The sequence below is a fragment of the Athene noctua genome, chromosome 1 (genome assembly GCF_965140245.1).
Source record: "Athene noctua chromosome 1, bAthNoc1.hap1.1, whole genome shotgun sequence".
NCBI classification, from domain to species: Eukaryota; Metazoa; Chordata; class Aves; order Strigiformes; family Strigidae; genus Athene; species Athene noctua.
The window spans coordinates 38,033,239-38,057,738 of NC_134037.1; the positions used below are offsets into that span (position 1 = coordinate 38,033,239).

Below are 24,500 nucleotides of genomic sequence, written 5' to 3' on the forward strand. Positions count from 1 at the left end.
TAAGCCAAAAAATACCTACAGACTTTCTGCAAGGTTATAAAGAGGTTGCTGCAGATTTGGAGGAGTGGAAAGAACACTTAAATTTTAAGCCAGTTTAAAACAAAAACAAACAGAAAAGATCAACAGGGCTTCTACACTGCTTCCAGAACAGTAACAAAGGCTGAAATGGTAGGAAAATGGCAAGTCAGTAAATTAAGAGTAAAATATTTACTAAAAATATTTCCATCTTCCTACCCCTAAGGCAGTTATCCATTCAAGAATGTTTTGTCTTGAAAGATAAACATATCAATGAAAAGATCTGACAGATCATGCACCCTGTGGATCCCTGAAGTTATATAAAGGCTATACAAAAGTATTTACAGCTTATTTTTATCCCCCCCCCCCCCCCCCCCCCCCCATGAGCATTCTGCAAACTCAGTACTGGCTTCTGAAGAGTACCAGAGCATTATGCTAGCTTTGCTCTTCGGGATGTGATCTTATGTACTATTCAAAGGTGGAACCTCTCAAAAATTTAAAAGCCACTTCAGTAGGACTACACAATGACTGATTCAAAAATAATAATCTTATTATGAGTCATTCTGTATTTCAGATGACTACAAAAACCTGATCTAAAAATAGAATCCCATATAATCCCAGCAAAACTGGAAGTCTCTTCAGACTTTATGAAGGTCACAACATAAAAAATAAACATTTTAAAATCTCTAGTTCACTGGAGATTACAATACATTGTCCAAATGAGCAGCAGTATGCCTTTTGGACATGAGTCCAAAAAAATCACCTCGTGTGATGGAAAATCCATGCACAGAGCATTTAGCTGAGCTGTCCTAGATGGAACCTGATCTTCCATGTTATTCTTCTGACAGGGACTCCAGTTTTTTAATATGTCATTTAGGCTAAAACTAATGCAGTAGCTGCCAACAAAGCTCTAGGTAGGCCATGCAGGTTTACTGATTAATAAAAAGGAAACAATGTTGTAAGCAATATGATAATGCAGTTAGGGCTTCAGTGTTTATCAGGTCGCATTGGAAGTAGAAGTAGCATTAGAAAGTAAGGAACCAATTCACAGAGATCAGTGAATGATCAGACCTCAAAAGATGGGGCAGGAAAACCATTAAGATACCCAGACATAAGTAGGCATAGCATAGGAATTGCCTGTAACAGTGTCCACTCACAGCTAAAAATAAAGGACAGGGTCAACAACCAGCTCTCTGAAGGATCAGGAGCACACAGAAAAAATCTGATTGCAACTTAGTAGCCTCTGCTTGATTGACAATTTGCAGGAAGAAACCCTTTTGACCTGAATCAGTTGATGCCGTAACACTGACCATAAATTCTAAGCAAAACAAGGATTAAACTGTACTGAAACATTCAAACAGTCATTGACAGGGTATGTATGAGTCCAAATTCACAAAGACATCATCACCATTATGAAATACATTACTACTACTATCACCTCCATGGGGGTTCCCAATTTTTCTTGCTGATTTATACAAAAACATAAGACATGTGGGAAGAGGGCAGAGAGACTGAGAAGGGGAACAACCAACACATTACTGCATCCAGATGGTCTGATTCTTCATCCGTAGTGCAGACTCTCCGTTAACTTCAGATAGGGTCAAAATTACACCTAGAATTTCCACTGTAGGAGTCAGGAAAATTCTTATGGGCTGCTTGAACTTGACCTTCTTATGGCCAAGTTTTCTATGTGACAATTTCAGTCACTGCATATGCTAACAGCTTCAAATAAATCTACAATATAGCCAAAGTTCAGAAAGCTAAGGAAGTGTTTCTATTAAATATTTTCAAAAGATACATTAAATTTCAGAAAACTGGGGAAAATGTGTAAGCTTGAAAAAAGACCATGCAATGCAACTACCATACATCCTATAAAAGTAATGACAGACTCACTTGGAAAGAAATGCATGGAACCAGGAATAGTACCAGACAACTTCACATTAATTAGACAACCAGCTAGCTACAGACTTGGGGACAAAAAACTCAGACATTAGCTTCCGCAATCTTGTCCTTCTTTCTTCATGTCTACATGGCCAGAACTTTCAACCTTAACATCAGTATGTGTTGTTTTTTTTTGGTTTTTTTTTTTTTTTTTAATATAAAACATTTATCTGCATTTACACAGATTAACTAGTATCTCTATGAAAAGCCATATATTCACCATGGTAACTTTACATAGTGAACGTAAAGCAAAGCTAGTATGAATGTATCCACTTCAAGCTTTCTAACTGGATGCATGACAGTACACATTTTCAAATTCAAAAACAAGCTTAATAATTTAAATACATCTACTGCCTTGTTATAACATGTATCACTAGGTTTCCTGATTTGTGCCAGGATTTCTAAGCAGCATAACCTGTTTCATTAAGACACCATTTGAAATAGCAGCAACACTTTAGAGCTATACAATTATAATAATCATGTAAGCAGAAAGAGAGTGCCTTACAAGGTAGGTTAGTATCTGCTTGCTGATTCTACTACTCCATTTGTTTTCAAAGTCAATCAAATGAAATAAAGGAATTTCAGAGAGCACCTTCAAAACAAGCATATCAAATTCATTTTGTTTCCTCAGCCCAAGGCTTCTCAAGAAAGAACCAACCTGAAAAAAAACCCTAAGGACCAAAAAGGGTCACTTTTTTTTTTCTTTACTATAGCATAAGTCATAAGAGCTTGAGTCTAAACTTTAAGATTGGTCAGAAAATCAAGGGACCTAAAAATAAGTTCGTGAGTATTCACAAAGAAGTTCTATTTCTTTGATCACATGGAAGTATTACATATTTCAGTGCATAAAAAGTTAGAACACAGTCTAATGAAAGCTACTGCAGCAGAGTAATCAGGTTTTAATGAGCAATCCTGCATCATCACAAGATCCTTCCAACATAATTTTTCTTCAACTTAATTTTTTGAATGGTAACTGTTAGAAACATCTTCATATTGTAATCCTTGTGTGAAAGTGTGAAAAGCAGATGCTGGAGTCTTATCTTCTCAAGTACAGAGGCAGAGATCTTCTAGTGAAGTAAAACTTTTGTTCTTCACTTCAGGAATACCCAGACATAACCACTACAGCTTTTCAAAAACGTCTATCAAGCTTTATTTACATGATTGCCTCACTTCATGTACCTGACAAGTGTACAGAGATTAGAAAGGACATTTAAAATTCATTTGGAATGAATTTTGAAGTAACAATATACAGTCCTTTGTCTAAAAATCAAGTAACACAGAGAAAGGCATTATGCATGTCTGCTTGAAAACTACATAAACAAGCTGTGGTATTTTTTCCCTTTTCAGATATTTTCTCTTTAATTTGTAGTAAAAAATAAATACATTAAGTTGATCATGCTAAGAAATCCAGACCAGCTTTCTCAAGCGCAGCTCTGCATTTTTGTATTTCAGATAACAAGCACTGTCCCATCAAATCTGAGACTTCATTAGAGAAGATGAGTGAAGTTTCTGGTCAACTTCGTACGACAGTATAAGACATGCAATGCTGTGCAAAAGAAGTCATAACCAGAGCAATTCTTTAGCAAAATTTTGTTTACCGTTTCATTAACATTTTTACCCTGATGCAAGGCTATAAGCTTTTTGGGGTTTGTTTTGTTTTTTTCTCTCAAAGATTAACTTCTGCAGTACTTTCCTAACTTCAACCAAGAACATAAGCAAAAGATCCACCTACAGGTTTGTTAGTTCCACTGATAAAGTAGCTTATGCCTGTTGGTACTGTATGCTCAACAACAGTTTATATTTAAGTACTTTGAAAAGTTTTTCAGTAGCAAGAACTTCAAATTTGCTGGTTCCCCACTGATTGTAAGTTTTGATGAGGCAACATAATGCAAAGTCAACATAACATTATCTTGCTAAAAGCACTGATAATTATTTACATAAGTTTCCAGGAAGATGCCCTTTAATCTCTGAACTCCAAGAATGAGAAGTTTTGTCCCCATTTTTCTTTTAGCTATCACAAATTTTCCTTAGAAGAAAAAAGAACAAAAAAGGAAATACAACTTTATTTATGCAGTTACATCCAGACTTTATCCTATAATCTCGAGTAATTTGCTTCTGGGCTGACAATTTTAAATGAAGTTGCGACAAAATCATGTATTACTAAATTGGTATTAAAATAACTGCACAAATGTTAACTTGTTAGAAAATTGACACTTTTCCATTCAGCTGCTTACACAGTACCTGTTTTAATATATGGTTTCTACTACAGATAGAAGAAATCATGCTCATCACACTAGACAAATCACTGAATAAGCTAAGCTATTTAACATTTTGTGAAATAAACACAAAAGTGTTTAAGACCTTACTTTGTTTAAAAAATGTTCATATTTAAGGTCTGAGTTTCATCATCTGTTGCTAATTAATAAGCATCTTGGAAAGAACACATGCAAGTCACAAGCTTCGTAGTTCTGGATACAATGCCTATTCACATAAAATGCAAGTAATGTATTTTACATGAAATTGTGGGATTATTCATTGTGAGCTTCCAACAGAAAAGTAACTAGAATGAAAGCAAACACCTAGGATTCTGGTACAGAGATCTAGATGAAAATATGTCCCCATTAATAAAACCACTGTTTTTCCCTAGGACAGCTGAAAACCTGTAAGAAGCCTCATCCTACCTTACAGGAACTACACCTATAAAAGAGGTTGCTGTCCTTCTAGGTCTCAAGTAAAAAGTATGTTTTAGCCCCAGGACTGGAGTTTTTCAAAAACGGCCAAGAAATACAACCGTACCCTAGATCTTCTCCAACCCTGATGCATAAGGCAGGTCAGCCTCTCCTCCAGGCTTTGTAATTTTAAAGGTTTTGGGTTTGGTTTTTTCTTTTCTTCTGTTGGTTTCCGTAACAGCGGGACAGAAGGTATAAGAACGACAAACACCAATTCCAACAGTAACAGTTACACTGCTGTAAGAAATCATCCACTATTGTTTAAGTACCAATCTGGTTTCCAGGGCAAGAAACATTTCCTCAGTGACACAGAGGAGAACAATGGTGTTTCTGGGAGAGATTATAAAGATTTTCTTTCACAAATGTAAGAGTTAGTTATTTCAAAGGAAGCTGAAGGTGGGAGAAGGGAAAAATAGGTTAGGTGAGCAACTTTTTTTTATTCTTCCTCCTCAAAAATAATCAGAAGGTTGCTTCAATCACTAGGTTACAGAACTTGAGTTGTAATGCATTTTTGAAATATACTCATGGTATGTATTCCTACATGCTCTGATGAAATGTGCTTCGACATTTAGAAAAAGACTCATCAAATTCTCAACAGCTGGAGATATACAGTGTGACCTTTAAGTGTCAAAGGCTAAGATGGCTTAGCCTTTCAGCAAGTCAGAAAAAGTCACAAGGCAGGAGGATTTTGAAGTATTCTGATCTGTGAATTTAATACAAGATCATAAAAACATTATTTTCGTATCAGTATTGAAAAGCATTCTTTAGAGTAACATTAAAGGACTAAAGCCACCTTTGCACTGAGTTCAAAGTGGGTTCTAGAACCCTCACTCACCCAGAGTGTGTTGCAAAGAATACTATCCTACATGACAGTGCTCATAAAGATTGTCTTAGCTCTAAAGTAACATAACAAGAATCAGTCCAAATAAACTCTTCACAACCACTAGGAGGAACACATTATGATTACAAGTAAGCAAAAGTCTGACCTTAACAGGCGTTCAGGCACACGAATCATGTCAGACATAAGAAAGCCTACTACTGGCTACAGCAAAGCCCAACTTCTCAAAGATGTAACTTGCAATGAGAGTCAATCCAGTAAGACAGAAGAGCAACACCTAGTTGCTGGGGTTTTTTGTGAAATCTGTTGACAAGGAGAACCATTTTTTATTCAAAGGCATCTGTACTCCTACTTGATTAACTTCTAAATTACACGAGGATTTCTTTAACACCATAAGGCTAGTCTTTATCAACTAATATACAAGCTTCCTGGTACAGTAACTGCAATGCCTACTTACAGAAATCTGCTGAGTCAGGTATCAGAGTCAGGCAAAGCAATTACATTCAAAGATACAGTATAAAAATCCAATATTCCACAGTGACAAAGATGGTAAAAATGCCTGCTCTCCCCTAGTCTTATTTTTGCTACTGCGGTACTATTTTCATACTTACAACAGCGTACTTCTAAGTAACTGCAGTATTGTATGTTCCTGCAACTGTTCATAAAGCTATGCTGTAAACCAAATTATTTTAAAAAAAGAGAAATATTTCAGAACTACTGGCCTGCACATATCCTGAAATCTTTTAGGAAACTTTTTTTAATATTCTTCTGCAGAGCAGCCCACTGATAAGACAACAGCTATCTGCTTTACCAGAGGAAAAACCTATATTCTAAGGCTCCACACAGAATGCCTTTTGCAAGCAGTCTGAATCAGCAAAGCTCAGCCCCAAGAGGCACTGCTTAAAGAAAACTATGTTAAGTCCAAAAATTAAAAATCAAGGGCAGCACCATAACATCACAAACCTATTTGGGGTCAGACTTGAGGAACATCAGTACTTAATATCCAAATTGCAACACCAATAAAAACCCAATCACCAAACCAAACAAAAATCCATGCATCCACCTAACACTACTAGGCACTTTCTTTTTTATCTGGAAGATTCTTAAAGTCCCCATTGTTTTCTTTTTCTCCTCATACATTCTCAGAAATGAGAAACTTCTGCTTAAAGCCTACAGGAACTAAAAGTGTAAGGCTAACACACAGCACACACTATTCAAGTGAGAACCCTGGCATCCCTAACAATTCAAGTGTCAAGTCTATTAAGAAGTAACTTGGTGAGAATACCTGAAAGAAAACAGATTCTATGACAACAACTGAGTGGTGTAGAGCTTTTATTTATGACATAACAAAGCACTAATCCTGCAAGTTCAAGAGCTCGCCTGAAGCTTGAAGCCAAAGGCCAGTTCTACCACCTTCTAATTTATTCAAAACATGATTTCCATACCTAGGAAAAAAGCCTAGCAGAAGTGCCTAAACCAACCGGCTACAGTGCCACAGTGGCACAACTTCAAGAGAAAGTTGGGAAGAAGTCCTGTCTAGACATTTATAGCTGAGCTGCTCTCCTGGGTAAGTGGCAGATGTTTAATTGAACACCTTGTCACCGAGGAGAGAATAGAATATAGGCTTTCAATTTCCCAGCTCAACAGCTTAGCATTAGTTAAGGCAATCCCAAGGCAATTAGTTAAGGCGCCCTCCTTTTAGGAGAGCGGGGACCTCCCTCAGTTATTGGGAAGTTGCATTACCACATAAGGGACCCAGAGACCTTATTGCAGCTTTGAGTAAGAAACTGCATTTCAAATATACCTCTACATACGTTATCACGCAATGGCTTTTACTAGACAGCCCACCACTCAGTGTATTTTTTTTTTTCTGGATCATCCACTAAGACACCTAAATCTCATATACTGCTCAGTAAACAGAGGATTTGGTAGGATGTTGAACTCTACATTGGAGATCCTGGTCCCCAGTAGCACAACACTGAACTCCTTCAGTGAGTCTAGGCCCTGGGTAATGAGGCATAATTTAAACATTTACAAGGGTTTGTGTTGTCCTTCTGTAGCAAAACCACTATTTTTTGTGAAATACATAAGCTCTGAAACAGTTGGCTGCAGCAATCACTTAAGGTTTATTACCTTGTTTCTTCAGAGGTCTGCTAAATGCTTATTTGTACCTGGGAAATCAGCATGTGAAGCTGTCCCAGTATTACAACACCAAAGCCACAACCTCATTGATTACTTGGAAAAAGGAATTACAGAAATACACTGAGAACATGTTTTTCATTAGCAGCTCTATTAAGTCAGGACTGGCAGGTATATTACACAGGCCACAAAACAACAATACCCGTACCTGCAAATGCTATTTAAAACCATCCCAGGACTTCTTTGCTGCATCTCAAAGTTGCCTAAAAAGCTTTAACCCTCTCACACTCTTGATATTTCTACAGCAAATTTCACTCTCTGGGATAGTGAATCATTCCCTGAGTCTAGCTGACTAAAGTCACTGAATTACACCAATTCTGAATGCCCATGAACTCAGACACTGAGTTATGTAATACTTACAGAACTAGATCAAACAAAAACTACAGGTGAAAACATGGAATATATAAAATATATACATACTTACTGAGAGTAAACCCATGTGTGTAGACAGTCACTTGTGGGGCTGAGTTTACTACTAATTACAAAGACCAAAATCTGGCAAATAGAACAAAGATGCTTCAAATTAACTGTGCCTGTGCCAATTGATTCAATAGTAAATCTTAAGTTTAAAAACCTGTGACAGAATGTTCTGTAGGACCACAAGAGACTCCTCTTAGCACCTATCAGTAGGCACAAGTAAACTTTGATTTCTCTCCATTCCCTCTTTTTCTCTTGTGAGACCCCACCTGGAGTACCATGTTCCCTCAACATAAGGACATGGACCTGCTTGAGTGGGTCCAGAGGAGGCCATGAAGATGATCAAGGGGCCAGAGCATCTTCCCTATGAGAACAGGCTGAGAGAGTTGGGGTTGTTCAGTCTGGAGAAGAGAAGGCTCTGGGGAGACCTTATAGCAGCCTTCCAGTACTTAAAGGCAGCCTGCAGGAAAGATGGGGAGGGACTCTTTATCAGGGAGTGTAGTGACAGGATGAGGGGTAACAGTTTTCATCTGAAAGGGGGGTAGTTTGAGATTAGATATAAGGAAGAAATTCTTTTCCATGAGGGTGGTGAGGCACTGGCACAGGTTGCCCAGAGAAGCTGTGGCTGCCCCCTCCCTGGCAGTGTTCAAGGCCAGGCTGGACGGGGCTTTGAGCAACCTGGTCTAGTGGAAGGTGTCCCTGCCCATGGCAGGGGGTTGCAACTAGATGATCTTTGGGGTCCCTTCCAACCTAAACCATTCCATGATTTAACTTAAATACAAAAAGTGTATTTGGTTACTACAGCTTTGCAATTTCACATTCACTGACTGGATAAAAGGGGTTATGTTTCAAACTGACTGAAACTGCCTGCATCCCTCGAATTTTGATTCTTCTTGGTGCTGACAATGGAGTTTGGGGGGGTGGGAGGGCAGGGGGGGCATAGATACCAACTTAAAAATACCTGACTAGGGATTTGCGACAAGGTTTTAGATGTACCAAGCAATCCCTCTAGAATGGGAATACCTGACTGGACTATCACCAAGCTAACAGTCATGTAAGACTTTGCTAATTCAATCAACAGCCCCCCCCCCCCCCCCCCCCCAAGGTCTGCCATTTTTTTTAAGGAGCTTTTGTTACAAAGTTATCCAGTGCTAGTTCTTGTACCAGAGACACTGTTTTATCAGGCAATGATAGTAAGAAGTTCTTGAATGGTAAAGCAAATATGTCATTCCACTCTCAGGTTTTGTTCCTCCAGATGATGTGCCCTGTCTGATCCAAAAGAACATGATCGGTAAAAATTTCCAATCCTCTGGAAACAAATACTGTTTTTCAGAAGTATGAGATGACATACTGAGCAAGTCAGTGAAGGTACAGCAGTTATCAAATTAATTTAATAGTGGCTAATCTAATGATGTTCCCAGCTGATATGCCAGTTAGGAAATGGGAGAAGACTGGCAGCTCTGTATGTATTCGTGCCCTGCCTTAGTAAACCAGAAAACTTAACATTTGCAGCTCTGCAGAGGTGACTTTGCAGTCAAGTCTCATGGTCTAGAAGCACCTTCCTCCCCCCTGCAATCATCTAAAAAGCCCTCTAATTTCTACCCCTGTCTTCTGAAGCATCAGACATGGAAGGCTTGCTGGTGAAGTATTCAGAGACTGGAGAGAGATACCACTCCTGCATACATGGCTCATATGACTTATTCTTTGGTTTGAGACAAACTGATTGCCAGATTCCCAATTTCCCTCACCTCACACAAGTAGACTTTCTCACATTAATTTCTTGCATGAAGCACAGCTTACTAGCTGATGAGATCTTCTGATTATCTACACATTTCTCTGACTCCAAATATCTTAAAAATGTATGTGATCTCTGTTGTGTTGCACCCTTGAAATATCAGTCTTTCAGGAGGTTGCCTAACATCACAGGCATTTGTAATTTAGATTGATAGCTCTTAAATGGATTTGTCTTACAAAGAGCAGATGAGCTCAGCCTCTTCTGAGTTTAAATTGCATGAAAACTATCATACATCCATCATAAGTAGTAGTGGAAAGGCAACCTAACCATGCAATGAGAACATATACCTCTATTGGTAACAGTGAATAGCACTGAGTAACAAAGATCTGTACTCATAGCTCCAAGATGATTGTCCTGGATCCTTCCTAAACTGAGTTACAGAAATCAGTCCAGAGGGAACAATACTGAACCTAGATCAGTGCTGAAGGAGTCTAAGCTGCTCTCTCTCCCATTATGCTTGGAAGAATTTTCTCAGAGACTTTATGAACTGTACCATACACAGCAGATCTCAAAATCTTTATGTTCAGAGTGACCTTCCTGGCTTAATTTCATTTCTAGTGCCCTTTTTTTTTTTTTATGAATACATCTACAGCAGGTCTCTTCTTCAGATCATCTTCTTTATGCTGGTCTCCAAGACTGCCATTCCACTATGGCTGAAGGCTGGATGAAGCCCATTTGCCTACTCTCAGCATTCTCAATGATTCTCCATATCCTACAAACACTTTTGTGATTTTCTCCAGGAGACAAAGTCTGAATTGCACAACACATCATTACCTTTTTGAAGAAAAAGATATGTACAAAGACTCACTTAATATCAAGAAACAGATGGAAATACCTGCTTCATCCATCTTCCAGAAGAATTACTTTAATGCAGAACAGACCAAATTTGAAACCTGCATGTGGAGGAGCTCTACACAGAAAGGCTGACAGTATTCAGTCCAATGGGCCAAGGCGTCATACAACAGCTGCCTTGTGACTCCTGAAGAGCTTTAGCCAGATTAAGAAACAGTAACGCAAAAATAAACCAAGTTCCACCTTGGTTCCCCAGGCAGGAAACAGAGCACTGAAGGAAGGTCTCTGTCACCCTGTCTCTTACACATGATCTCTGACAATGCAAACTAACACTCCAATTTCATGCGGATGAAGCATATAGAAAGATGGCACTATGAAATACAGCCAAAGAAACAAACTTTTTATATTTTACAGATTTAATCTTTGCCCCACTAAACTGAACAGGAATTTCTTTTGACCTCACTGGATGCAGAATCTTGCCCTATACACAAATGCATGCTTCAAGATGGCCTACATAAGTATGTTCTAAAAGCAAGAAGTTTAGAAAGGTTGCTTTGGCATATCTACATAAAGCACAATAATTACCATGTTGAAGTAAGACCGGATTTTGACGCCTCTTGCCAAATCCCAAACTATGACATTTCCATCGTGTCCAGCAGAGAAGAGAACTCTTGGATCAAATGGATGAGGTTCAAGTACAAACACTTCATCTTCGTGTCCCTGAAATTAAAGATAAAGCAAGATGAACAAGAGGATTGTCTCAAATATTTATCCAGGAATTCCAATATGATAACACTAGCAACTGCCACACTGTGAAAATGTCCAGCAAAGAACTACTTTGACCACACATTTCTTTTTTTGTAGCAGTGTATTATACTCTTCTCTTTACAGTCGCAACTTCAGCTTCCTAAGTTCTATGTCAGGTATGCTACCTTTACAACAGTATGACCCAATACTTCTGCCATGATTTTAAAAGGTTAGAGTCCACAATGTTCAGTATTTTCAGTCTTAATGTTCCCAAGATTTCAATTTGTTTAGACAGAATATTAGTTAGAAATTTAATTTCAATCCATTAAAAAAAATAATCAATTATATAACTGAAATTTCAAGAACATTTCCAAAATTAATGTTAAATTTTAAAGCTTTGCATGAAACATTTCCAACTCTAACAGAGCATCTAGTTACCTAGAGCTACCTATTTTCTCAGTTAAAAAAAAGTATCAGACACTAGTAAAAATGTTATTTATTCTAGATAGAAGACTATTTTTTGTACTCATGGAATGATTAGGTTGCAGAAGTGTCTCTGTTTAAACAGGGCAAATTTATCCATTAATGGTATTTCAAAACTTTTGTCACATTAAATAAAGGTAAAAATAAACAACTGTTTCCTTCTCTTCTTCAAGAAAGCATTTTAGGGGAAAAAAAAAAAAAAGAGTCCAAAATTAGTTTCAGACATCTTGAACAGCAATGGTTATTTGCAACTTTAAAGCCAAAATACAGCTAATAAACAGCTGACAGACATGTCTATTACACTTCAATTATCTGGAAACATTTGTTAAGGCAGTTTTCAGACAGAAAAAAACACCTAAGGAAGAATTCTGATGATGTATACATAAGTTTTGCATTCAGGATTCATAAATCAAGATGGAACACCTTACCATGAGAATATGAATGAGTTGGCCAGTGAAAGAATTCCAAACTTTTAGAGTCATGTTATTTACTGCAGTTATAACCGAGTTGTCATGGCGGTCCCATGCCACCATGGTCACTTTTAGCTTTGTGATTTTATCTTCAACTCCTTGTAAACTTTGTCTAAAACAAAAGAGCAAAGAGTTTCAAAGCAATCCTAGTTTGCCAAAACATTATGTCCCTAACAAATGAAAATGGTTCTGTATTTTGCTTTATTAAGAATAGAAGCACTACTTCAAGAAATCAGAGAAATGAAAGATGTTTTCCATTATGTAGCACATACAATCACAAAAGAACTGTAGATGCTTAAACAATGACTACAGTGTCCTCTTAATATCTTAAAGAATATGCTGATCTGTTTTTCTAGAAAATGTCTTCTGACACCTGGCTTAACCCAATTAAATTTGATAGCTACAGTACTGTTGTGACATTTGAAGAGCAAAAATCCAAACTAGTGACCAGTGAACAGTAATCTGTCCTGGAGAATATTTGTAGTAACTAGTTATAAATATGGAGAGAAGTATTCTGACACCCTTAAATGAGTTAAATTCTCAGACTATATTTAGTACGATACCACCATCTTTACATCACTTTACTATCAGTAATAATGGCACTTAATCTTGCATGGTTTTTGTTTTTATCCCTATGAAAACCAAACACTAGACACCTATAATATAATCTACCAGAATACTACAAAATCACTTTTTTGTCAGTGTGGTTTAAAGATGAATCACCAATGAATTCTCTATCGCATTGATTTCTGGGAAAACATCAAGCAAATGCAACAATAGCATGTTACCACCAAGGACGCAGACAAAATACAGAATCTTCCGTACAGTAAGCACTACAATACATTACACAATAGTATATATTGTACAACTGAATAACAGAAAATGTAGTTATAGACAGATTCCTTTCTAGATTCAATGCAGAACCCAGGAGGCTTTATAAGCTGAATTCACTCCTTCCTGTCAGTGCAGCAATTTAATTTTCTTTGACAAAATTGTGCTTGTGCAGAAAAGATCGAATTTGGAGCTGCACTTATCCCTCTAGTCAAAAGGACAAAACAGAATTCAGCTAAATGTGTTTTACTGAAATAACTGTTCAGTTTCTCAAAGAAATTCAGCATTTTGTGACCACAATAACAGAGGAATCCATTCCTATTTTTCTCAGGATCAGTTAAAACTAATAATTTTTACAGGCTGCATTTTCAAGAGAATGTCAGTCTGTTCTCAAAGTACCAGTGTTTTATACACTCTTGTCCAACAGCTTTATGTTCATGTCTTGTTGCATCCACCCATACCTAACAAGATACTCTCTCAACTAAACATCCGACTAAATTATAGCTTATTTAGCCTTCTCTTCTATCCCCCTCTCGGTCTTTCAGACACCTTTCCACAGGATTACTGCTGAAACAATTTAAATTTTTTTTCCTATTCAGTATCATCCTTCAAACCACTCCATATGATCAGTAAGAGGAAAAAGGTTTACCCCTTCAACCCATTATAAATCTTTCTAATATGTGTCAGTTGGAAAACATCTCCTCCATGCCAAAATAAAAGCATACAAGTCACAATTCCTACTAAGTTATCCTCCATCTCAAGCCTCTTTTGTTGCTTGTTCTAGTGTTTCCTTACACTAGAAGTACCTAAATTCTTGGATTGTTTTAACAAATTAGAACCCATTACAGAGCAAGAGATTCATTTGCTCTGGCATGTGGTATGAAAGAACCCAATACCGCTTTTCTGGGCACGCAGATTCCACAATATCTTTAAGCATTACTAAAATGCAAGCAGTCTCAAGAACAGATTATGACCTGGTTTTCTTGCTCCAGAAATAAATACTTATGTAAAAAGCCATATAAATTTGACTTTTAAGGGATTTTAAGTATCCTTTCTGCTTTTAATCTAATCAAAACACTAGTGGAGCTATTATCAGGACAAGCTAAGTTTCTACAGCTGAATATGTAGTCAAATCTTTATTTACATTGGACTTCAAAAGCTAGACAAACATATTATCCATTTAAGCAATTTAAGCAGTAATAATTTAAGAAGCTCCCCCCCTCCCCTTTTTTTTTTTTAATAAGTCAGCAAATTATATTAACGGCCTTCAAATACCTATCTGATAGCAGAACATTTTACATCACCTACCCTGCTGGGCGAGTAGCCATATCTAACAAAATGCTTTTCCATTCCCTTCGCTTGAATTGCCAGATCCGTGCTGTGCCATCACGGCTTCCACTCACGAATCTAACAAAAGGGGAAAAAATGTTACTCAGACATCAAAGGCAGATCTATGCAGAAAAGACAGTTGAAAACTGAAGTTCCAGAATTTAGAACTCAAAAAAGGAAGCTGTAAGAAGTCCACAGAGTGTTAGAATATTTTTTATAGAAAATAAAAAGTTTGCATTTTATATGTGAATATATATATACACAAATATATTTCTCAAGAAGAAATTTTAAGGAGTATAAGATTACTTGATTTTGGCAAATTCAAAATACTTTAATCAGTCATTACAATAAAAACAACTGTAAAATTGAAGGAGTATTATTAAAACAAAACAGTGAGAATCCAGTAGTTACAGATGATTTTACTAGATGAACCTTAAAACAGAAAGTGACTTTTCTTTTTTAGCACTACTTCCAGAAACTGATATTTACAAATGTCCACAAGGTCAAAAAAAAATAGTTCTGAATAAATAAATTAATAAATTGTGTGCTTACCTGCTACTACTATTAGAAAACTGAATGCTGTCAACTTTGTCCTATATAAAAAAAGAATAGAAGAAAAACATTATTCAAAATTATCCAAATTATTTTAATCAAACACATATGTAATTTAAAAAAAAGTATTTACAGTATGAAACTCCAACTCTGATATCTTCTCTGGCTGACCTGATCCAAAGAAATAAACCCTAATGATGTGATCTGTACTCCCAGTGGCCAAAAACATTCCACCTAAGAAAAACAAACAGATAAGACAATCTAATGTTATTACAGTATTTTCAAACACTTGTAACATCAAATACTTAAGTTTATAGCTGTATCTCATTTCAGCTATGCCTGCAACTGACCTTTAAGTAAAAACAAGATTTAGAAACTCAAAAGTTTAACTGGAGCTGAATTACCCCACATTTGCTGTCAGATAAATATGCATCTGCAGACTTACCTGAAAGACTAGTTAACTACAGTAATTTGTTTGCAACTAAGCCCTTAGAAGCCTCAAGCTTAACAAAAATTGAATGGAAGTAGAGCTCCAGTACACTTTCTGAAAATAAGTTTCTGTAGTTTTGATATTTTATCCAATTATTTATGCTGCACTCTTCAACTGTCAACTCTAGAATCAATGAAAGACCGTGAGAATCCAGTAATCAACACCTTGTCCCAATCCCTATAAATTCCATCTCAAAGTCAACTCTCAGAATCACTCTGAGAAAAAGGTATACATCATGTTTTAAAAGACCTGCAGTCACAAGAGACTTACTTTCAACATTTTATACTTAACAGTTTTCAAGAATTTCCATATCATCACCAGGCATTTATGAATAGATTCTGAATTTGTTTTAAATATTTGGGGTTTTTTAATATCTACTTTAACTCAATTCCATCTTATTAACAAGAAGTATACTACAGTAACTGTATTATACTTCCATTTTACTCTGCAAATGACTACTTATATTGATACAAGTGAAAAAAGGAAAAAACTCTTTTACCAGCACTAAAAGAAGAACAGATCATTTGGACTCCGGGCCGAGGGCGTTCTGTAAACTTTGTTGGCCTTGGACTACAAATAAAGAAAGACAAATAATTTCCTAATAGGACTTCAAAAAGTAAGTCAGTATCTTAGAAATAAAGCACAGAAGGACAAAATTAAGCATGAAGGAACAGATGGCTGCCCATCTATAAACAATTTTGTGTGACTATGCTTCATGATCTGATCTTTAGGAAACTAAGACATCCAGATGGACTAAGTAATCCATGTATCAAGGAGAGTTGTATCGCAACTTAAATCCTGTTCCTCTCTCCTCTCAAATACTGCTATATAAAACATTCTCCTCCTTAAGTCACCAGCAAAGCACAACAAAAGACACTAGAGCCAGCTGCTCATGATATTCAGTTTTAAGCTGCTGCGTGTACTGGAACTCTGGTTTTCTCTTGTAGCACACAGCTGTTTTTACAAGAGAGAAACAGAGCTTGGTGCTCTTTATAGATAAGGACACAAAAGGAATTTAAATAAATTTGTAGTTTTTCACAGTATTTGAACGTACCAGTTTCTTCAGAGGACATATATTCTTTGTGGGCTAGTTTCAAACAGTGCCCAAATAACATAAGGACTACAGCTAGAAGTTTATGGCCGGTGCTTTCTTTTAGGCATCTCAGAACCTGATGTGCAAGCTGAACTAAAGCTTCGATGGATTTGGCAAATTAAGAGTATATAAAACCAAAACAAATCAGATCTGCTTCTTCAATCATTACTTCAAGTCTGTTCATGCACTGCAGCAACCTCAAATCAGTAGGTGGTCTTGCATAGTATGCCATCTGCAATCTGCACTCAAAGAATAAACTTACTAGAGAACAGCAGCATTACACCCACAAGTGTCATCACTAAAGATCCGTTTTAACATAAAAGAATGCATATTCATAACTTATCCAAAATTTTCTCTTTTAAAAGCAAAATGGTCCATATAATTCATTTCAGCTGAAGGCAGATGCATAAGAGACATTTCTCCACTCATTAGCTATTCCTATCTCAAAAAAAGTAGTAAGCATTAAACCTTAGTGGTGCCTACGCATTAAACAGAGTAATAAACACCAGGAATACCAGGTAAAATCTGTCTCCAAATTGTCCCTTCAGTATAGGCCATTTCTGTGAACTTCCCTCTAGGAGTTTTAAGGTAACTCCCTGCAGACTCATGACAAGAAAACTTCACAACAAGATACACTAAACAAGACAAAGATCTATTCTACAAAACAGTTGAAACCCTTCTTAACTGAGATACTAACATAAAAAGAACTGTCAGATGATTCAATATGCAGCTTACATAACTTGGAGCAAGTGTAAATAGATAAATAGGCTGCTGTTTTCTTCCACTGTGGTTTGTGAACTCTGCCTTTGGAGTTAGGACAGCTGCAAAATAGAGCAAGTATGAACTTATGTTCTAGTTTGGATAACCAAGTTAAATTCTCCAACTTATGTCTTTCTAATGTGTGTTACTTTAGGCATTAAGAGACAAAAGATTATGGCAATCTTTTACTATAGAGCAGGCTGTGATCTTTGGAAAATGAGTTGGGCACTCAGTATTTTTGGGAAGCAAGGGTAGGGGGCAAAAGTATAATTTCTTGCAACATACAGAAACCAAGCTAATTGTTTCACTTTACAAACATTCTCAATACAATTATTAAGTGGCTGGAAGGCACTAAGATAACTTCACAAATATTTCACAGAGAGAAAACCCCTGGAAAACCATTTTCCTCCTGGATGAGACCTGTATTAAGTTCAACACAAATCCAGAAATGAGAGGGACTTAAGTAAAAAAAAAACCTGCACTCAAAACAGCAGACAAAGAAACAATCTGGCATATGTGCCTCAGCTAAGGGACACACTCACCCATGTAAACACCTCAAGTTTGTCTTCTTCAAAATGCAGCCACAGTGCAGGAATTGTTACCTAATTCAAGTCCTGACCTCACTGTGGGCATGTAGTGGTTCAAGCAAGATTTCTTTCCAGAAAACAAATGTGGGATATAACCTCTCCAAATTAAAGTCTCTGTTTGCAAGCTAATGAACAAGGTTCAGCATACCTGAATTCTGATGTATGACCAGCCCCTTTAACACCAAGTGCCTTCTGCTGAAGAAAGCAGATGAGAAGTATCACACCACGCTGATGACAATTGAGAAACCAACGTCTTGTCCAAAATAGGAACATAAAAATCATCAGCATGTGTTTTTCCTAAGTTTTTTTCCCCTCTTTTTAAAATTATGTGGGAAAAAATAGAAAAGAAGAAAAGCAGTATAGTAAGCTCCTCTACCCAAATCTGTGAGACAGTTCTGCTGCCTTGTTCATACGGTCTGCCAGTAACAGACTCACACTGGAAACTTGTGATCCAAACAGGTGGCAGAAGAATAACAAGAAAACTCAGCATCTTTGTCAGTGAAAATACATATGCAAATATTTTGCAGTACAACTATTTTAACTTTGCTGTACTGACCAGTTGTAATAATTCTCCCTTGAAAACAGATTATTCTTCAGTTTCTGATGACCTCAGGCTGATTTTCTCTCTTCTCCCTACTGTCAATTGATAAAAGGATCCGACTTTTATGTTTCCTATCACCATCCAGAAGAGTAACAGGACACTAAAAAGGGGGAGTCTTGACTACCTAAGTTTTTAATTGTTTTCCCATCTTGTATGGGACAATTCCTTGCCTTCCTTACTGGCAGCAACAACCAACTTTCCTGTTCTCTATTTGGAAACCAAATTCATCTACCTGGAACATTACTGCTTTTAGGCATACAGGGTAACTGCCTGGTCAGAAATCTCTTCACTGAAAGAAAAGAAGCACACAGAAGGCTCTGTAAATACTGAAGAACATGCACCACACTAGACAGAGAAGCACGTGAGCAAGGCTAATCATTCTCCTTTGAATAATATGAGAATTTTGTGGTCAGACATGCCAATGTCTGTGCTTCACCCTATAGCATCAAACCTACTGTAATGTGTTCTGCAGTTTATCAAAACAGAGCTCTGTCACCAAGCACCTCCCGTCTGGGCCATATGTGTAACCTAGATACTGAACATGCCTCAATTAATGAGGTTATCAAAAAACTGGGAGACCAACACAGGAAGCCTCTAATTTCAGAGATACAATTAATACTGCAGCAGAGCTGCTAGCAAAGCTGTATACAATGATTTTTGTGATCTAAAAATGAAACAAAATTAACATTTGCAGAGATAAAAAAACCAAACAGAAACCAGAACTGGGATAGGGCATTAGACATTAGAAGGCTTAAAGGATGGCAAAGTCCATTTTAATGGCAAATGCGACAGTTTTTAAGGTAGTGAGTTTTCCGGTTTTTCATGGTATGTTGAGATAAATAATTGCTCTGTAATATTTTGATCTCATAAGTGGGGAATAAAGAACAATTTTGAATTTCCTCATTTCCTGAAGAAGCTGACAGGGAAAGATTCCCTTCAAAGGGAGTTCTTCCCAGGAGGGACTAAGCCAATTTTCAGTTAAAGACAGGGAATTGATCCAGTAGACTTAACTGAAAGAGTTTTTCAGCACAGTCAAGAACAAAACTGACTATTTTTAAATTCAAGAGCATACTTAACACAGTAGTGTACCCAAACACTGCCCTTCCTATATTTCATGGAAAAGTTCAAAGTACTGCTGGCACTGCCAACCATCTTGAAACTACAATCAACCACATGATCATCATGAGGCTGCCCCACAGCTCATAATCTTAACTTACTCCCAGATGATTCAAGTAGTACTGAGTATAAAAAGCAGGGAGTGTGGGGTGCGTGCATCTCCCTCTCTCTCCCCCTCCCTACCAGTCCCCATTTAAACTATTGGACGACTTAGTAACACTGTCATTATTGATAGCAATTGTATTATTGAAGGACAGGCTGCAGTCAAGCTCAGCAGGAGCATGACATCAAGTTCCGACTTAAGCACGTGACAGCACCCTTCACCTGTACTATTCAGATCCTTTAGTCTTGCTTGAAAGCCCCCATTTCTCCTTTCTGGGGAGGGAGTAGTGCTGGAACTGAAATACAGGACAGCAAGCTCAGAACCTGAATAACTGTGGTAAAATTAAAAAAAAAAAATCTTAATTCTCTCTGGCAGCTTTCCTCCATTTTAGAGATACTGACAGAAGCCTGTATTTTTTACTACAGCGATAAAAAGAAGGACAAGCTTCCCACCTCACCAGTTATTTTCTCTTCCAGATGGCTTACACATCATGTTTTTTAAAAAATAACCTCAAGAAGCGCCTTATGAAAAATTAACAAAAACCTTTCCTTTCTTTGATGCTATTATATTGCTGGCACTTTACTGAAGGAATGTGGAGGGAATCTGCCATGTTTCCATGTTGTGGAAGTAGATCCAGATCTGAAGGTCTAAGGAAGTTCAATTGCTTCATCAAAAATTTATGACAATGTACACTCATTACCGAGATGCACTGTCCATAGAATGCAGCTTCCTTGTGGAAAATGACACTGGACTTTCAGTTTCACAGTATAATTTATTTTGGTTTAGTGAAATAAGCATGACAACCAAGTTAGAAAAGTTTACAGATTAGCACATTAAGTAAAACTTCCTGTAACTAACAAATTCCCCATAACTAGTAAGCTGTTCAATTCAGGAAGAGCTACATTAAGACTTTTCTGGATGTCCAACTATTTCAATGTCTTAAATGACATACAGTTATGTCCCAGTCCCAAAAGATATATCTGTTTCTTATTTAGACGTTAACATATTTTTATCAAGTTTTAGCTTGGATCAAAAAGTATCATTACTTCAAATACATAACAGGTCTAATAAGTTCAAATGAAGATCTAAGACCAGTATCCTGCCTCCAAAGTAGCCAAAACTGGATGTGTAAAAGCAGAAAAAGCACAGAGTGATGCCTTTTATTACCCTCATATAATGCATAATACTCTGTGGCAAGGAGTTCAATAACTTAACTGCATGTTTTCCGAAGAACCATCTCCTTCCCATTTGGAATTGACCTTCACTTGATACCCTCCAGCACAGCAACGACTCATTATATACCCTCCTCAAGACACTCATGACTGTACATATCTCATCTTCATGTATTTGTCTTTTTCCAGACTGAAGAAACACTGCTTAAAGGGTTCCTCTGTCTTCTCAAACACAATGTATAAAATACTTTCAAGAACAGAAGGTAAGGACAGTACAAATTCTAGTCTCAAAGTTTACTCTGCACACTGTAGTTACGCAACGTGAGCCACTGGCATGGCTTGGGTTACCGGACCACCTCCTTGCTGTGCTGTACGAGACAGCTGAACTAATCTGTTTTCTCTGTAACACTGTCTGATCACATCTACTGTGACTACTTATACATGAAATCATTACTCAAAAATCTTTTATTCCTTTAATATTTGCTGAGTGCATCTTATTGAAAATTTTTATTCTACATTTACATATCACCATGGAAGGGAATTAGTTGAGAATCCCCTACCATACCTGACGCCAACTTTCTCACTCCCTAAGTTTTACCTCAAAACAAATCCCATCCAACTCCATAATTCATCCAAACATTCACAATTTCTGAATGTTCATCTCAGCTCATATAATATAACCCACTAAACTCTAATGGATTCTGCTATTCTCTAATGACAGAGTTGTTTCAAAATTCAATTCCAGACTCTAACTTTACCTAGGAAAAGGAGAAAAAAGAATGAAAGGAAAAAAGTAAGAGAGAAACATGGGCTCAAAAGGTTTATAAACCAGGCAGATTAAGATTTTGTCTTGTCAACAAGAGCTCAGACTTAAGAGATCTTAAGGAAAATAATATGGTAGCAACTCCTCTCCCTTTGCACATTAAAAAGAAGCACATAAGCCATCTTGTCCTTTCCTCAGTAAGAATGAGAGTCAGTCTTCGATTACAGCATGTACCAGGCAGCAGAGGATTAACAGTCAGCTTCATGTACAGTATCAAAAAGAGCCAGAACACCCACCAAACATCAAAAGTTAAGGTCCAGACAACTAGAGAAGTATCTAGGCAAATGTATGTACAAGCCCTGCATAACCTTGACACACCACAAAAAAGATTCTAACAGCAAATACCAAAACTACAAGAAAATGGAACCTACCTGCTAGGAGAATATATCCATAAGAACACATCATATCCCCAAAGCTAAGTCACTAATGATTACTAAAACAACTATTTTGAATTTTAAACTACAGGTGTTTTGTGATAAAGGAGCAAGAAGCATCTGAAAGCCATTACAAGTTAATTTTAAAAAACAAGCTCTATTTGAGGGTCCTGACTACATTTTGAGTATCTTTTACTTTGAAGGCAGAAACTTCAGGCAAAACTTCAGACGCCAATATACAGCTGCCAAAGAATTCTGCCTCCTGCCACGCTACAGTAAAAAGCAACTATGAAAAGTTAATACAGATAAGAACAAACATCAAAAATACCCCACCCTAATTTATACTAGGACATTACAGTCTCCTAAGAAGAATATCTGGATTTTCAAGTCTAAATTGTAATCATTTTATCAACATAAATTTCATTTAATCTGGGATTAAGAGATGAGAACAGAACCAATAAGTACCAACTTTGACATCATATAGCAAAAAAAATAAAATCATTAGACTTTTTACTAAACTAACATTGATACAGCAAAACTGGGTATACAGTTACTTGCTTCACTCCACAAAATGTTATACTATCAACTTAAGCCTTAAAAGGTAAGCAAGCTATAGCTACATCAGAAATAGATCATACATAGTGAACCAGCCAGTGACAAGTTTTGTTTTAGACAAGTTCTCCAACATTTGTACATTATTCTTAATTACAAAGAAAGAAATAGCAACAAATAAAATGGCAACTAACTTTATTTTAAGGGTGCCAGCATCCCACAGCCAAAAGCATATTGTTCCATCTGCCCCGGTTGAAGATAAGTATCTCTTTGAGCCACTGCACAGTGGAGAGAACTGGGAGGAAGGGGGTGGGGGGGAGAAAAAAGAAAAGGTGTCCTGTTAATCTGTTCCAGATGTGCTAAAAAGTTCCTCAAGTCATTGACTTCTCACAAAAAAAAAAAAAAAAAAAAATCAAGTATCAAACCATATTTAAGGAAAGTAAGTTGCAATGAACACCAAAATAACACGATGCTGCTCAGAGTCACTCTCTTCCTTAGGAACAACCCTTCTGGGTTACTTGCCAAAGCACTCTGGGTTCTCCCTCCCCACAACCCAAGTTGTGCAACAGCATGCAACTCTAAACAGAAACAAACAAAAGTATTCAGCAGTGACTGGAGTTCGTACTCAATGTACCTGCCCTCAGAATCACAGCCTGCAAAGGAATGACACTTCAAAACAGAACTGCCCACATGCATCATGCAAATTTTTTGAACAAGGATTACGTCTGGCATTTTTCAAGGGTCAGTCATTTTGACAATAAACACATGCTATTTCTTAATGTGTACCGTAGAAATTCCTTCTCACTTCATGGCTTAGTTGACAGGCACATGTTTTTATTACACAAACTGTTCTCAGGTGGTTCCTTTTTCAGTCAAATGATGCATTTTATTGCTTAGGTGAGTTCACAAAGCAAAAACCTACCTGCAATGATGTTATAGATGCACTGTGGCCCTGCAGAACTGCTAAGGGTGCACAAGTTCGAAGGCACCAAACTCTGATCATTTTATCACAGCTTCCAGCAGCTATCATGGTGTTTTCATAGTTCACTGCCATATCAGATATTTCAGCTGCATGCCCTCTCAGGGTAGCCAACAACCTTCCATCATCTGTTGCCCAGATTTTTACAAGGCAATCATCTGATCCCTAGAAGTAAGGTAGAAATCATGTCAACCGTTAGCTGTTTCGATGTTACAATTAACTAACATAATGAACTGAAAAACAGAACTAGTGGCATACATATTTCCCCCCCAAGCTTTTAGCAGTTTTCCATACTGCATTCAAAACACAACATAAGATTACGTTAATTCTCAACAGTATATACAAAGCACGATGCTTTTATAATACAGATCACAAATCTTACAGCAAGTTAGATTTATACTCTTCAGTAAGACACTTTTTCCAAAATTCCAGCACAAACTGAAGCAGCTGTTGCAATACATTAAAATGAAAGTTTACATTAAACATGAAAATGAATTATGAATTGGTACCATGTTTGTCATTTAGCATTATACCCACATATGTTCCTTATATTCCTAGTTTCATCCTCATGCCCTACCAGTGTTAGCAGTACACTTCCCACAGTAACAGTGAGAAAAAGAGCCTGTACGAACAGCTAGTCCATTATTAAGTCAAAGTACTATAAACCCATTTTGATATTCACATTAACACACACTGAAATGACTACTCTTTCT

At 37.0% G+C, this 24,500-nt stretch overlaps 1 protein-coding gene across 5 annotated transcripts in view; it reads right to left on the bottom strand.

Moving 5' to 3' along the window:
• Window positions 1–24,500, bottom strand: part of PHIP (PHIP subunit of CUL4-Ring ligase complex) — a 117,567-nt gene that overhangs the window by 58,796 nt on the left and 34,271 nt on the right. For all 5 annotated transcript variants that reach the window (XM_074895948.1, XM_074895947.1, XM_074895944.1 and 2 more), the window contains 8 exons: window positions 23,731–23,952; window positions 23,003–23,103; window positions 16,128–16,198; window positions 15,272–15,372; window positions 15,139–15,179; window positions 14,566–14,664; window positions 12,385–12,538; window positions 11,312–11,446 (listed from right to left, as the gene is read on the bottom strand). In XM_074895948.1, the coding sequence (XP_074752049.1) occupies window positions 11,312–11,446; window positions 12,385–12,538; window positions 14,566–14,664; window positions 15,139–15,179; window positions 15,272–15,372; window positions 16,128–16,198; window positions 23,003–23,103; window positions 23,731–23,952 (924 nt within the window). The remainder of the gene's footprint in view (window positions 1–11,311; window positions 11,447–12,384; window positions 12,539–14,565; window positions 14,665–15,138; window positions 15,180–15,271; window positions 15,373–16,127; window positions 16,199–23,002; window positions 23,104–23,730; window positions 23,953–24,500) is intronic.